This window comes from Pongo abelii, chromosome 21 (assembly GCF_028885655.2).
Source record: "Pongo abelii isolate AG06213 chromosome 21, NHGRI_mPonAbe1-v2.0_pri, whole genome shotgun sequence".
Taxonomy (NCBI): domain Eukaryota; kingdom Metazoa; phylum Chordata; class Mammalia; order Primates; family Hominidae; genus Pongo; species Pongo abelii.
The window spans coordinates 10,966,394-10,981,909 of record NC_072006.2 but is presented as its reverse complement, the minus strand read 5'-3'; the positions used below and the strand labels follow the sequence as shown (position 1 = coordinate 10,981,909).

Genomic DNA, 15,516 nt, shown 5'->3' with positions numbered 1-15,516 from the left:
GTAATGCTTCGTTGGCTTCAATTTGTCCGGTCCTGACAAATTGAGAAAGGAAGGAAATAGTGAATTCCACAACTGCAGCAATTATTGCTACTTAGCATTTATTCAGCCAAGGCAACACTGGCTAGTTGGATTCTCACCAGATTATAGAATCCTATCTTGCCTGGGAATCTGTAGTAGAACTTATTGTTTATAATTTTTGTACATTCAAGAAGAAAAGCATAAGAGAAATACTATGAAATGCTAAGATCAGGCTAAACTAAATCTGAACCTTCACTTTTAGGAAACAAGGTGTAAAGATGGAAAGAGAAGTCCTCTTTTCACATGGGCAGTCTTCATTCACAGTGGTAACTGAAAAGGCAATACTGAATATTTAGAGAACCTTAGCAATAGTCTGAAAATGATTTTATAAAATGTTCAGGTAGTATGTAGGTTGAATTTTCAAATTCTTATCTCAACACGAAACTAATTGGATTCTAGTAAAAAAAAAAAAAAAAAGGGAGGGACTGGAAGAAGAACAAACATATGTTTTAAAAAAACAAGAAGTATAAAATACCACCTGGCACAGAGTCTGATATGTCATCTGAGACAGAATGTTGAGAATGAGATTCATTCTTCCATGGAGTTCCCATTGTCCTGTCTTCTCATTTGACCATTGGGGAATCTGACCCAAGGTTGCTTTATCTGTTGAAGATCACACAGCTGGTGATAAAGCAAGGCAGGACCCACCATCTTTAAACTTTCAGCCTCTTTCTTTTCACCCCATGGAAGAGATTTCAAATAATAGATAAATAATAGCCCAGCAATTAACAGGTACGCTATTAATGCATGTCTTTTAAAATGTCTATTTCAGCTTGCTGCCCTTGAATTTCCTCCAAAGAAACTATTTGGAAATAAGGATGAACGTGTGATTGCTGAGAGACGAAGTCACTTAGAGGTAACAGAATTAAGCTGTTTTTCCTCTGTGTATGTAGAAAATGTACCATCTGACCGGTAAAAATTGTTTCTGTTAAATACTATTATATTTCTTCACAAGTGTGAAGGTGCTGCCTCATTAACACAGGAGATGGCAGCAGTAGATTATGAAGCTATGATATCAGCTTGTTTAAAATACAAGTCCTTATCTTCCTCTGGTCTAGTGGAACATTTTTCTTATTTTTAAGAAGATGCATTTATTCTAAGGGTTAGGAAGCAGGATGTGAGTGAGAACTAAATATTCACCATAGACAGATGGTATGTGATACAGGATGAGAGTACAAAGCTTGCTGCAAAAACTTGGAATTAATTAACTGAAGATTTATAGTATTACATCATTGTTGCTTTTTCAAGAGAGTTGGAAGCAAAAAGACACATACCTATTTTAGTCATGGGTAGGTTTCATTTGACTTATTTTAACTTAATCTTCCAAGCCAACTACATGTAGAACTCTGGTTTAACACAAGTGTTGTTTTTCTGACTGCCTCACTGCCAATGCACATTGTTGACTGCTTTATCTAGTTTGTATTTCTTTTTTGGGATATAGTTGCTTATTTGGTTGGAGATGCTAATGAGGCTGAGTCTTTTCACCAAGGCAGGGACCAGTTGTTTTCTTTAAGAATGGGGAAAGCATGATCATGGCCAGTCCTTGCTTGTTGGCCACTCTCTTGCCATTGTGAACCATTGAGGCAGACAAGGGATGGAAGTGCAAATAACTGATGATGACCTAGTGTTAGCAAGCTTTCAGGGAGACTCTCAGAGTTCCCCTTGCTACTTCATTTGTATTTGTTTTTGTTTTGTTTTTGTTTTTGTTTTGTTTGAGATGGAATCTCGCTCTGTTGCCTAGGCTGGAGTTCAGTGGCGCGATCTCGGCTCACTGCAACCTCCACCCCTCAGATTCAAGCGATTCTCCTGCCTCAGCCTCTGAGTAGCTGGGATTACAGGTGTGCGCCACCATGCCCAGCTAATTTTTATATTTTTAGTAGAGACGGGGTTTCACCATTTTGGCCAAGCTGGTCTCAAACTCTTGACCTCAAGCCATCCTCCCACCTCCACCTCTCAATGTGCTAGGATCACAGGCGTGAGCCACCGCGCCCGGCCCTTTGCTACTTCTTTAAGAGTAATAATAGTAAGACCTACTGGAAATAAAGTCAAATAAGGAAAGTCCTGAGAAGAGCCCTTTCTGGATTGTGAAGTGCTCTATAAAAAGGTATTCTCATTGCTGGTGACAGCCAGTTAAAATTGACTGCCCATGGCATGCACTTAATGCCACTGAACAAGGATTAGGGAAATATCTAGAGGCTGGAGGTTCCTGTGAGAGCAGAAGGAGAGAAGTGGGAGCAAAGGAGAAATTTAAGACTGGGAGGTTGTTGTCTATGAGGAGCATTTTAGAGTTTTGAGATATTGAATATAGAACCACTCTGAGAAAAGAGGAGTTTCGGGAAGAAGTAATTCAGCCTAGAATGGCATGATCCTGATACCCAACTGAAGAATTTGTGTTCAAGGAAAAGATTATTGTGGTGAGTCTGCTTGATCAAGTTTTCTCAAAGGTTTGATTGTATCATACAAAAAAATTAAAAAATAACAGTAGAACTAGGGATGATTTTCTTTACCTAACTCTTCCCTGCCTTCATTAACTAGACCTGCCTTTCATGGAAACATGGAGAATGATGGTTTATAAACTTGTTTTTATATGCCGACAGAAAATAGATTGTTGTCATCCCTGGCTACTCAGGGCTCTGGTTAAACTCACATGGTGCACAGCTGTGCCGTGACAGATTGGGCATTTTGTGTGCCATGCATTTGTGAGCACAGCACTGGGTACCCTTGGTTTTCCATTCCAACTTCCTGAGTTAGAGCAAAGTTCAGGGCACTCTTTCATTGTTAATGCTTTCAGGTGGAACCTATGTTTGTCCTTTTGGCATCTGCTGCTTCATCACTGAACCCTTCTAAACCATCAGCTGTTGATGAGCAGAGTTTTATGTTAATGTCTCTGCCTAGGCAAGGAACCCTTCCTTCCCTTGGCTGTGACTGTTATTTATCTGTGGCATTATCCTTTAGACAACAGCTTCCACACTTTACGGAAATAAGCACTTACTTTTGAAATTTAATGCATTTCACCTAATGTTGACTGTTAAATCTTAGAATATTATCTTCTTTTCAAGGAGCAAGTGTAAGTAACCTTCACTTTAATAGAAAGTTAATCTGAGATTCTCGAGTTAATTCCCTGTGACTATTTTCATATGAAAATCATATGAAAATCAACGTAGTTATTTTCCCTGAACTTCCCATTTAATTCAACAAACATTCATTTAATTCCTTACTACATGCTGGAGACAGTGGTAAGTGTTACATAGAATACAAAGACAAATGAGATATTTCCTTTCCTCTAAGTGTGTATGTTCAAATTCCTATATGAAACTTTACCTAGTCATATATATAAATACATAAACACATATGGATTCAAGTAGGACACATCTGCACTAGCTGATAAATGTGATGTCTGCTTAAAAGAAGTTATCCAACTGATTATTCGTATCCAGAAATGCAACTTTCTGAACCTCACCGTGATATAGCTGTATAAAGTGGTGTTTTAAGTAGGCATTCAATTGTGTTTTGATCTTCCATTAAGATATTTCTAAGATTTGGACCTTGTGTTTGAGTTTATTAGCAAAAAGTATAAAATGTTTTCCTGTTAAAGACATAAACACCATTTTGGCACTCTCAAGTTATAAAAATTAAGTCTGTTAAAATATTTATTTTTAGAAATGATGGATAGGAACAGAAATTTCTCACTGTTGTCAGATGTTTTGGAGATTAATTTTTTTTACCTTGGAGCAAGGATCATTGGTTATGTGTCTGGTGGTGGGTGGTAATAGTGTAGGGGCTGGAAATTGTAACATTTAACATATTGTGCCACATAAAGGCAAGAGTAAGAACGTGATGATGGTAAGATAGTAAGTAGAGGAGTATAAATTGGGTCATAAGGGCTCATCTCATTGCCAAACTTCTATCTGCTCCACTGATACCTAGCCAACTTTGGTTTGTAGCTGGAGCCAGTTTTTTCAGAATCTGGCTAATAATTGCTTTACATCTCATGCTCAAATGCTCCCAGCATTTTTGTTCAAAAAGAACTGTAGAATCTTTGAAGATTTCTAATGTGGGTAGATCTCCCTACACTGCCATCCTGGCCCAGCTCAACCAGTTCAGTGTAACTGTGCATGTTGTGGGCAGACTCTGCCCTCAGTCAGTCAGAGGCTTCTGCTAACAACACTCCTCATATGTGACATGCTTCCCAGGCTCCAGACATTCCTTCTGGTAGCCCTGACAACTGCCTGGGAGACATGTGTTGGCAGATAGAGCAGTGGAGGTAACAGGAAAAGAATGTACCTAGTCTCTGATGTGTTGGTTTGAGCAAAAGGTACTTCTTAATGTATTTTCAGTGAGATAGCGTAGCTTAGATCAAGCCATTAGAAACTGCCATTGTGTTGTAGACCAGAAATGGTGGAGTATCAGCAATTTCATATGCTTCACATAGTGCCTGCTTTCCCACATTTGCTTGCTGTTTATTAAGGCCAAGCATGAGTGGAAAATGCTTATGATATCCTGTCATACATTCCTCACAACCAACTTGGTGAGTTCTGCCATTATCTTCATCTTACAGGTGAAGGCCTATGTCTTGGGGAGGAGAAAGAGGGTCACAAAGGTAGTAAGTGGCAAAGCCACAGTTCATACTCAGTTGTCTTTTAGAACAAACCCCTTCTTTTAATCAGCATACTCTAAGTTTGGAATGGAGTTGGTTCTTCCTGTAAAGAAAGGCCATTGCTGTTGAAAAAAGTCACCTTCCAGTGTTATCACTACAGTGTTAACTAAGATCCACTGTCTAATTATTTATTCTTAAATGCCATTCCTGTTATTCAGCAATTATTGAGCACCTACTCTGTGCCAAGCAGTGTTCTAGAACTGAAGAAACTAGTTAATAACACAGGCCCCTTTCCTCATCTCTTAACTAACCATGGCAGTATCGATGGCTTTTATTTATAATCTTATTTTCGTTGTTTAAGGAAAGATGTTTATTGTGATTATTGACTTCAAATATTCACTTTGTGAGTAATAAAAGGTTCTGAATCTCTGTTGCTTACAGCTTTGTTTATTTATGAGATGTCACATTGTTCTTGTGCAGAGAGTATGTCAAATTCATTAAAGTATAAAAAAGGATATTTTATGTGAAATACTGAAAAATATAAGCTTAGAATATCTTTAAAGACATTTTTATGGCTTTAAATGTTGTACATATTATATAAAATATACATATATAGTATACACACATACATAGTATATAAATATGTATATCCAAATGGATATCAAATTGAGTTCTAATAAATGTGGTATATAGTATTTCTTAACCACGGGCCTGAAACATCTGAAGCTGAACCATATGGTTCTAGAATATTCTATCTCTCAAACTGCCAGTGGTAAAGGACCAGTTACTTAATTCCATCACTTATCAGTACTTTTGCACAATGAATGACAATTAATTACAAGAAAAAATAAATAAAAAGGACATACAAAATAGAAGCACAATTCTTTTCTTTATTATATGTAGATTCAACAGACATAAAATTAGTTAAATTGCAGTAGAAGTGTCTGAAACATGGACCACACTTTGAGTAGCACTGCTTTGGAACATTCATGAAACCTCACCTCTACTTCTCTAAGACTCCTGTCACTTTTTGCATGTATCAAAAGCTATGTTTATGTCTCACATCTTCCCTGTTGTGCTCTTCAATACTTGAAGTTGGCAGAATTGATGTCTAATTCAATTCCTAATCTCCCATTATACTTCACACATGCTTCACCTTCACTGAATTATCAGAAAATCTGCCCAAATTAGCCCCAAGTTAATGAGTTTTCTGTTTTATTTTTGTTCATTGATGAAAGGTGCATTTTGGGTTATTAATTTCAGAGAACATTATTATCTACTTGGAAATATTTCTATTAATCATTTTAATAATCTGTCATTTCAAGGAGTAACTATAATTAATGAAAAAAATGAAATCCTCTAAAACCACAAAACTTTCCAGAATAATACAATCGCTTTTGGAAGTAAGAAGGTGAGACATCCTAGGAAATTTTCTTCAAAACTGCCTAGAAAACTGGAGCAGCCAGCAGCTGAAATCTACCTCTTCTGTCCCCATTTTCATCTCTTTAGCTTGAGCATTAAGATAGATCAAAAGAAATGTGATAGCTAGGAGTGTGGACCTTGGAGCAGATCATCCCAGTTTTGAGTACTGATTCTGCTCCTTTGGAATTATTTAATGTCACTGTTTCAGTTTCCTTCTCTGAACAATGAGGATAATAATACCATTTTCCTAGAGTTGTACTGAGAATTAAATGTGATTGCATATACAACATGGAATCTGGTACAAAGAAAAACACTCAAAAATGTTTGTGGGTCCCGTGATGATAGAGATGATTGTGGTGGTGGTGATGGTGATAATGATGACAAGGAAAATGATGGAGCCTTATGGTGCATTTCAGAGCTGTTTTAAGAGCCAAGGGAAGGCGAAAGAGCACCACTCCCCAGCAATCATGAAATGTAACAATAGTAGTATCTCAGTTTGTTACATTTACTTGAAAAGTCAATGACAGCAGAGACACTAAAATCGTGTCACTATTCTTATTCTTGATGATTCCTGGAAGATACCGGAACTCTTGCTGTAATACCAGCCTGTCTTTCAACCTGTAAGATTGTAATCTGAAAAATAAAAATGACTTTCTGAAAGATTTAATCATGGTGGAGCTGTTGTCCAAAATGTTAAAGATTAGAGGCATAGGATCATTATGAATGATTCTTCCAGATTGACACCTTGTTATTTACAGCTGCTTAGTTCTCTTGGCATGTCTACCAGGTCACTGACTGCAAGACTGCCCACTGTGAAGTCCCCGGCTGACTTGGTGTATGCCCTGGACTTCTGCCTGTGAAAGAAATAGATAAGTATCAATGAGTTTCAGCCAAAAAATCCCAGGAATACATCTATTTTTAAAGCAATGTTAGATGTATTGATTTACCACAACAAGGAAGAACCATGTGAACCACAGGAACCACGCAAGCTTCTCAGTAAGAAGGTATTAAAAGGAAGTTATTAAGAATTTGGACTTGTATTAGGTAATTTGGGGAAGAATGCAGGAAAGCAGGGCTTTGTTCTGGATTGGATGCTGGGGGCAATTCTCTGATTGAGTGTATTAATAATTCTTATCCAGAAAGCAGGAAGAACAGAGTGAGGTTTAAAACATGATTGATAAGCCAAGATATGGAATCAACCTAAGCATCCATTAATGGGTGAATGGATAAAGAAAATATAGTATATATACACAATGGAATATTATTCAGCCTTAAAAAGAATTTGCAGCAATATGAATGAAACTGGAGGTCATTATGTTAAATGCAATAAGCCAGGAACAGAAAGACAAATATTGCATGTTCTCACTCATATGTGGGAGCAAAAAAAGTGGATCTCATGGGGATAGAGAATAGAATGGTGGTTACCAGAGACTGAGAAGGGGATGAAGGTGGGTGAAGAGAAGTTGGTTAATGGGTACAAAAATACAATTAGAAGGAATAAGTTCTAGTATTTGATAACACAGTGTGGCTATTATAGTTAATTATCACTTATTGTATATTTCAAAACAGCTAGAAGGTATGAATTGCAATGTTTCTAACACAAAGTAAAGAAAAATGAGTTGATGGATATTCCAGTTACCCTGAAATTACACATTTTGTACAGGTATCAACATCACATATAGCCCCAAAATATGTACAACTATAGCATATCAATAAAAAGTATGGTTGATAAAAAGCACTATATTTGCCCAGAAAAGGAAATATTTGATTATATTTGATCACAATGTTCATGTTTTTGTCTTTGATCTGACACTATTATGGAGTGGTCTTTTTTTTTTTTATTTTTAGTTTTTGGGCTTGATCCTTCATGGTCACAGAGTAACCTTGTCTGGCGTTGATATTCTTTGAAATTGTTTGTGGTCCACGGGAGAACACTACAGCTTAGCTGTGAGAATGCCAGGCTGGTTCCTAACTGCTTTTCTTTTATTTTTCTCGCAGTAAAGGGATGCCCAGAGTTTATAGGCATTGTCCTGTCTAATGGAAGATGTTAACTAAATGAAGAACTGTTTCCAAAATAAAGTCTCGGTAGTTCAAATGACTTATCTGCCAAATACAGGTATTAGTAATGGCTGTCAGTATTGATATATCACCACCACCACCACCACTCCATGGCCAGGAGTCACCTTTCTGGCTTATGGTGCCTGCAACACACAGCCTAGTTTTTCCTGACTAAAAACACTTTCTCATTCTACTTTAGTTTTATTTTACTCTCAAACCTCGAATTTTCAGTAATAGAATTATTTGGTTTAGACATTTTATAGATTGAGCCTTTTTGGTTTCAAAGTAAATATCAAGAAGTAAAAATCCTAGAATTTCTGAATTTTCTCAGTCATTTACCTATTGGAAAGATATTAGGCAGTTCTACATTTAATGTTCTTTTCATCTATTCTCTGCTGATCTTAAAAAACATATAATAATAGAACCATTATCCAACACAGAGATTAAATAAATACCTCATAGGAAAAACTGTTTTCTTCCTCATTTAGGTTTTTATTTTTTTCATCTGGTTATCTGATTATTTACATTAGCAGGAGCTGTTTTCTGTTATTAGTCCATTACCACTATCATCAGCAGCAAAGCATTTTTTAAAGGTGTTATGTTTAGTGGCTATTGGAGTATTCAAGGAAATTGAACTGGAGTGTGGGGGCTTTTCCATGTTGGTGGCTCTTGGAGTCAGAGAAGCTGAAGATGCTGCAATCCTGAGGCTCATTGCCTGTCAAATCATTTTATACAACAGAAATCCTATGTATATGTGTTAGTGCTTTATGAATGCACCAGTGAGCGAGAGTCTCCAATTGGAGGGTAAGTGGGAAAAATCTCACTTTGGTTTTCATGAGCAGTCATTGGTGTAAGAGGAAAGCAAAATTAAGACAACTATTTTCAAGAATAATAACAACTTCTAACTCAGATGGAAGTCTAGGGGAGAAAAGGGAGGACTCCCTACACTGTCATCAAACAGTTGTGCTCTGCCATTTTTCTCCTTCTTATTCCCCAAATGACATTCAGTATTGAGATGATGGCTAACCACTCAGGGAGTCAAAGCACACTATAAGCAGAAAGTTTTTCTCCATCTTTGGGCTCCCAGTTTAAACTCTAAGCTGGAAATCAGGATCTTCATTTCTTTATTGATCGTGTTTTAAGTCGGCCAAAACATCTCAGGGCTTGGAATCCTTCCCTCAGCTCAGATGTATTCTCCTCAGAGAGGCCTGCCCTGCCCACCAAGTAGAAGCAGTCCTGGCCCTAATGCTGTCCACCAGATTCCCCTGTTATTTCTTGGTCACAGCATTTAGCAGTTGTTGGAAAGTTTTTTGCTTGTTGATTGGTTGGTTTTGTTACAAAGTATTTTATGTTTTATGAGAGGCTAAGTTTGTGAAGACAGGATTCCAGATGCTTCATTCACCTAGAACAGTATCTGCCCCTTAATAGGTCCTCAGTAAATATTTGTTCAGTGTCCAGTTAAAACCGTGTTGAACAGCAAATAGCAGATATTCTGACAAAAAAAAATACAAAAAAATTCAAAATGAGAGCACATTTGTAAACATGGGTTTGAGTGCTTGCTCTGCCACATTGCAAAATGCCACTGGACAAGTTATTTAACCCCTCTGAGCATCATTCTTCTTAGTGCAAAACAAGGATAAGAACAACTAATTTTCAGGATTGTTGAGGGGATCAAATGAGAATGGTATGTAAAAAGTACCTAATAGAAAATATAGTCTGTAATATGTCGTCAGTTGATGCACGATAAAGTTAAAAGCATACACTATAGAACCGTTAGATCTGGTTGTGAATTACTGCTCTGCTACTTAATGACTGAGTAATCTTGGACAAGTTACTTCTCTGTGAATCAGTTTTATTACCCATAAAATGGAAATAATGCTACCCATCTTATATAGTTGTGATGGTTAATGAAATAATTCATATAAAATATTTGGATAGGTTCCTGATACATAGCAAACACTAGAAATGATTATTGTTTTTTTAAGCTGTTGCTACTTTGCAGTTGTGTTGTAGTGACTTACAGTATAATTTTACAAATAAACATTTAAAATCCTAGCTTATGCAATAAGACAAGAAAAAATATATACTGATTGGAAAGTAAGACATAAAACTGTGTTATTCACAGATGACATGATTGTTTATGTAGATAATCTGAAAGAATTAACAAAGAAAAAAACTCCTGGAATTGATACATGATTGTAGCAAGGTTGTAGAATACAAGGTTAATATATAAACATCAATAGCTATTCTATATACCAGCAACAAGCAAATGGAATTGGAAGTTAATAACACAATACCATTTACTTTAGCATCCCCCAAAACTAAATACTTGTTTATAAATCTAACAAAATATGTACAAGCTCTATATGAGTAAAACTACAAAATTCTGATGAAAGAAATCAAAGACAAACTAATGAAGAGGTATTCCATGTTCATAGGTAGGAAGACTCAACACTGTTAAGATGTCAGTTCTTTGCAAGTTGGTCTATAGATTCAACTCACTCCCAATCAAATTAGGAAGACTGACACTACCAAACTCCAATACTTAACATAAAGCTGCAGTAATCAAGACAGTGTTGTACTGGTGAAAGAATAGACAGATAATGGAACAGAACAGAGAGCCCAGAAATAGATATAATTAATTATCTTTTGCAAAGGAGCAAAGGTAATAAAATGAAGTAGAGATAGTCTTTTCAACAAATAGTCTTTTCAATAAATGGAACAATTGGATATCCACATGCAAAAAAACCAGTCTAGACACAGACCTTATGCCATTCACAAAAACTAAACTGGATTATAGGCCTAGAAGTAAAACACAAAACTATAAAATTCCTAGGAGATGACATAGGAGAAAACCTAGATGACTTTGGATGTGGAAATAACTTTTTAGATACAACACCAGTGACATGATTCATAAAATAAATAAGATAGACTTCACTAAAGTTTAAAACTTCTGCTCTGCAAAAGACACTGTCAGGAGGATAAGGGAATCTACAGACTGGGAAAAAATATTTGCAATAGGCATGTCTGATAAAGGGGTGTAATTCCAAGTATACAAAGAACTCTTAAAACTCAACAATAAGAACACAAACAACCTCATTAAAAATAGGCAAAAGAGGCTGAGCATGGTGGCTCATGCCTGTAATCCCAACACTTTAAGAGGCTGAGGCAGGCAGATCACATGAGGTCAGGAGTTTGAGACCAGCCTGGCCAACATGGTGAAACCCCATCTCTACTAAAAATACAAAAATTAGCCGGGTATGGTGGTGCACACCTGTAATCCCAGCTACTCGGGAGGCTGAGGCAGGAGAGTCGCTTGAACCCAGGAGGTTGCAGTGATCCAAGATAGCACCACTGCACTCCAGCCTGGGCAACAGAGCGAGACTCTGTCTCAAAAAAAAAGAAAAAAAATGGGCAAAAGACTTGAACAGACATCTCACCAAAGAAGATATACAGATGGCAAATAAGCATATGAAAAGAGGCTCAATAACTTATGTCATTAGGAAATTGGAAATGAAAACAAGATACCACCATACACCTAATAGAATGGCCAAAAGTTGGAACATAAACAGCACCAAATGCTGGTGAGGATGTGCAATAAGAACTGTCATTCATTGCTGGTGAGAGTGAAAAATAATATAGCCACTTTGCACGGTTTTGGCGATTTCTTACAAAATTAAACATACTCTTACCGTATGATCCAGCCCTCTCACTCCTTGGCATTGACCCAAAGAAGTTGAAATGTGCCCTCTCAAAAATCTGCACATAAATGTTTATAGTAGTGTTAATCATAATTGCCCAAGTGTGGATATAACTTAGATATCCTTTAGTAGGTAAATGGATAAATAAACTGTGGTACATCCAAACAATAGAATGTTATGTAGCACTAAAAAGAAATGAGCTTTCAAGCCATGAAGAGATTTTGGCAGAACATTGAATGCATATTACTAAGTAGAAGAAGACAATTTGAAAAGATTATATGGTGTATGATTCTAACTATATGGCATTTTGGAAAAGGCACAACTAATAAGACAATAAAAGGATCAGTGGTTGCCAGGGATTTGAGGGAGGAGAGAGATGAATAGGCAGAGAATAAAGGATTTTTAAGGCAGTAAAGCTACTCTGTATGATATATAATGGTAGATACGTGTCATTATACATTTTTCAAACCCCATAGAAAGTACAACAAGAGTGAACCCTAATGTAAGTTATAGACTTTGGGTGATAATGATACCTCAATGTAGATTCATCAGTCCTAACAAATATGCCACTCTGGTGTGGGATTTTGATAGCAGGGGAGGCTCTGCATATCTGGGGGGTTAAGTATTCTATGGGAAATTTGTATACTACACTCAGTTTTTCTAACAACCTCTAAAACTAAGAAGTAAAATCTATTTTTTAAAAGTACATGTTTAAAAATAAATCATCATGTGGTAGTTATGTATTTATAATAGTCCTTTCCTCCTTTTCTCTCTTAATTGCTCTTTCACTTCTATCCTTCCTCCAACCTCTTATTTTTCCACTGTGCCCTTATTGCTTTGCTTAAAAAAATAAGAAAGAAAAAGAAGAAAAGGGAAGAGAAGAACAATGGCTGGGTGGATGGACAGATCGGTAGATTTGACACTATTAATCATTTTTTCTTGGAAGTATAATTTAAACTGTTATTAAAAGGAACATATCTTCCAATGTTTTTCATACGTATTTTCCACTGCTTAGCATATGATAATTTATATTTTATTAGAAATGGCTCACTCATTACTCTAAAATTTGAGAGTCACTGTTGTATATTTTATCAAGCACCATATTTATTCACTTGTTCTTCCCAAACTCAAGTTCAACGTCTGTCTATATGAATCAATCATTGCCTTCCCAAGTCTGAAAATTAGACCTAGTGGGATTCCCTTTCCATTTTAAAATGTTTGAACACAGAAACCAAGAAGGAAATATGTCGTAATCACATGTAGCCATTAAGTAGGTGAGAGGCCTCACGGAACACTGATGTAATTGGACAAACAGTTGTAAAGATCCTTTTCCCGTATAATTTTCATATACTACAAGCAAAGACTTTTTCACACTGGTGTTTGGTTGAGGGTCTTCATGTTCTTCTGTCTTGTAGTATCATTTGCAATATTCTAAGTGACCTATTATTAGATTTAACTGTTAGTATAAATTTTAAATGCTTTTTGTTCAAGGGTCACTTAAGAAATCTAATAAAGGTTGTTCCTGCCTCCCCCTCTTAACTTTCTACAGTACTGAAACTAAATTCTCCTTAGTTCTGTCAGACAGAAAAGTTGACATAATCTTCTATTTAGTTCGTGTGCAGAGCCAGAAGTACTTGAGGACATTAATTTAATATCAAAATGTGGTTAGAATTTTTCATGGAAATGAGAATGTCTTCATTTAAGGACATAGCCAAAGTTCTCTTTGGTACAGAGTGACCTTCTGTGGCAATTCTTTGCAACCCTTTCTGGTTCAAAAGAGCAAATTACCTTTACCTAAGAGTGTTGGATGTGTTAATATCGGGTGTTAAATAAGTTCTTAAAATCAAATAATCCAACTCTGCTATATTAGCCAATTTCTACCATGCAAAGGGTAATACAACCATAAACTTTCCAGGCCTCATTGGATTAAAGGGAATCTCAGATACTGTGATGTAGCAACTAATGCCCTATATTTTCTCTTTTTTCACTTTATGACAATATGTAGAAAACCAGAATGAATAATGTAATGAACCCCAATGTACCCTCTCCATCACCCCACTTCAATGCATAATCATCATGGGGCCAATCTTACTTATATGCAGACACACACACATGCACACACGGGATTATTTTAAAGAAAATATCAGGCATCATATTATTTCACCTATAAATATTTTAAGCTATATCTCTTAAGAAAGCAAGACTTTAATTTTTAAATGTAACCACAATACTATCATCAAACACAGACACACACACTCCAAATTCATCTCTCAATATAAACAAATATTCAGTCAGCATTGAAGCCATACCGATTTTCTCATGTCTTACAATATGTGTGTTTCAATCATGACCAACATATTTACACATAGCATTGGTTGGTACGTCTTTCTGGTTTCTTACAATCTATAGGTTTTTCTCTTTTTTTTTTTTTTTTAATTACTCACCATTTATTTGATGAGGACAGCATGTCATTTACGTGTTGAATTCCTCATGTTCTGGGTTTCGCTGAGTGCAACTCCATGGCATTGTTCACCATGCTCCTCTAACCCTGCATCTTCTGAAAACCAGAGGCTTGATTAAGTTCAGGTTTGATTTTTTTTTTGCAAGAACACTTTATAGGTGGGACTGTACTTCTAATTGCATTTTACAGGAAGCACTTGATGTCTGATGGTCTCTCTTTTAGGGTCTTTGCTGTCTTTATTAAAGCCATTCAGTGACTGTGACAGTCACCATTCATGCTCAGGACTGCTTCCCATGCCTGCACTGAGCCTGATATAGGGGATATCACCACTGATCCCACATAAATATAAACTACCATCAGAGAATACTATAAACACCTCTACACAAATAAATTAGAAAATCTAGAAGAAACAGATAAATTCCTGGACACATACACCCTGCCAAGTCTAAGCCAGGAAGAAGTTGAATCCCTGAATAAACCAATAACAAGTTTTGCATGCAGTCAGTCATATAGCTTGTGTCTTCAAAGAGCTCACAATTCTAATGGAGCAGAGACACATCATTACAGGAGACTGTCATAACTGCAGGGATAGTCATGGACTTCTTTTTTTAAGGTCAGAGGACATGAGTCCCAAAGCAGTGGTTCTCAAACCTATCTGGTCTAATCTTTGAAATTATCTTGAGCAGCTTTTTGAAAAATACAGATTCTCCAGCCTTGTTCCAGTATATTCTGAGTCAACAGGACTAGGGTGGGACTCAGGAATCTGGATCTACTGTGGAAAGGTGAGATTGATGGTTGAAGGTAGACAGGGAAGGAAAAGCCAGATTCCACAAGCCATCTCCATGACTTTGGACCTGATCCAGAGGACCAGGAGCCAATGGAATGTTGTCAGCAGCAAAGTGGAGGAATGAGGCTTTATCATTGTGGAGAGAATGGTGGGAGCAGGGGAGCCTGGGGGCAGGAAGAGCAGTGACTAGGGTATTCCCATCTTGCAGGGAGACATGATTGTGCCCTAAACTAGGTGCACTGGCAGCTGAGATGAGAAAAACTGGTAGATTAGAGACATACACATGAGATAGAATCAGTATGGCTTGTTCTTCAACTGAATGAGACCTGGGGGGCAGTGATGAAATTGGTATGAATACCCAAAACCCTGGACATTAATCTTTTTTTTTTTTTTTTTTTTTGAGATGGAGTCT

At 36.7% G+C, this 15,516-nt stretch overlaps 1 protein-coding gene across 7 annotated transcripts in view; it reads left to right on the top strand.

The window, feature by feature from the left end:
• KIF16B (kinesin family member 16B) overlaps nucleotides 1-15,516 on the top strand; it is a 299,987-nt gene that overhangs the window by 259,178 nt on the left and 25,293 nt on the right. For all 7 annotated transcript variants that reach the window (XM_024239081.3, XM_063720677.1, XM_063720675.1 and 4 more), the window contains one exon: nucleotides 851-934. In XM_024239081.3, the coding sequence (XP_024094849.3) occupies nucleotides 851-934 (84 nt within the window). The remainder of the gene's footprint in view (nucleotides 1-850; nucleotides 935-15,516) is intronic.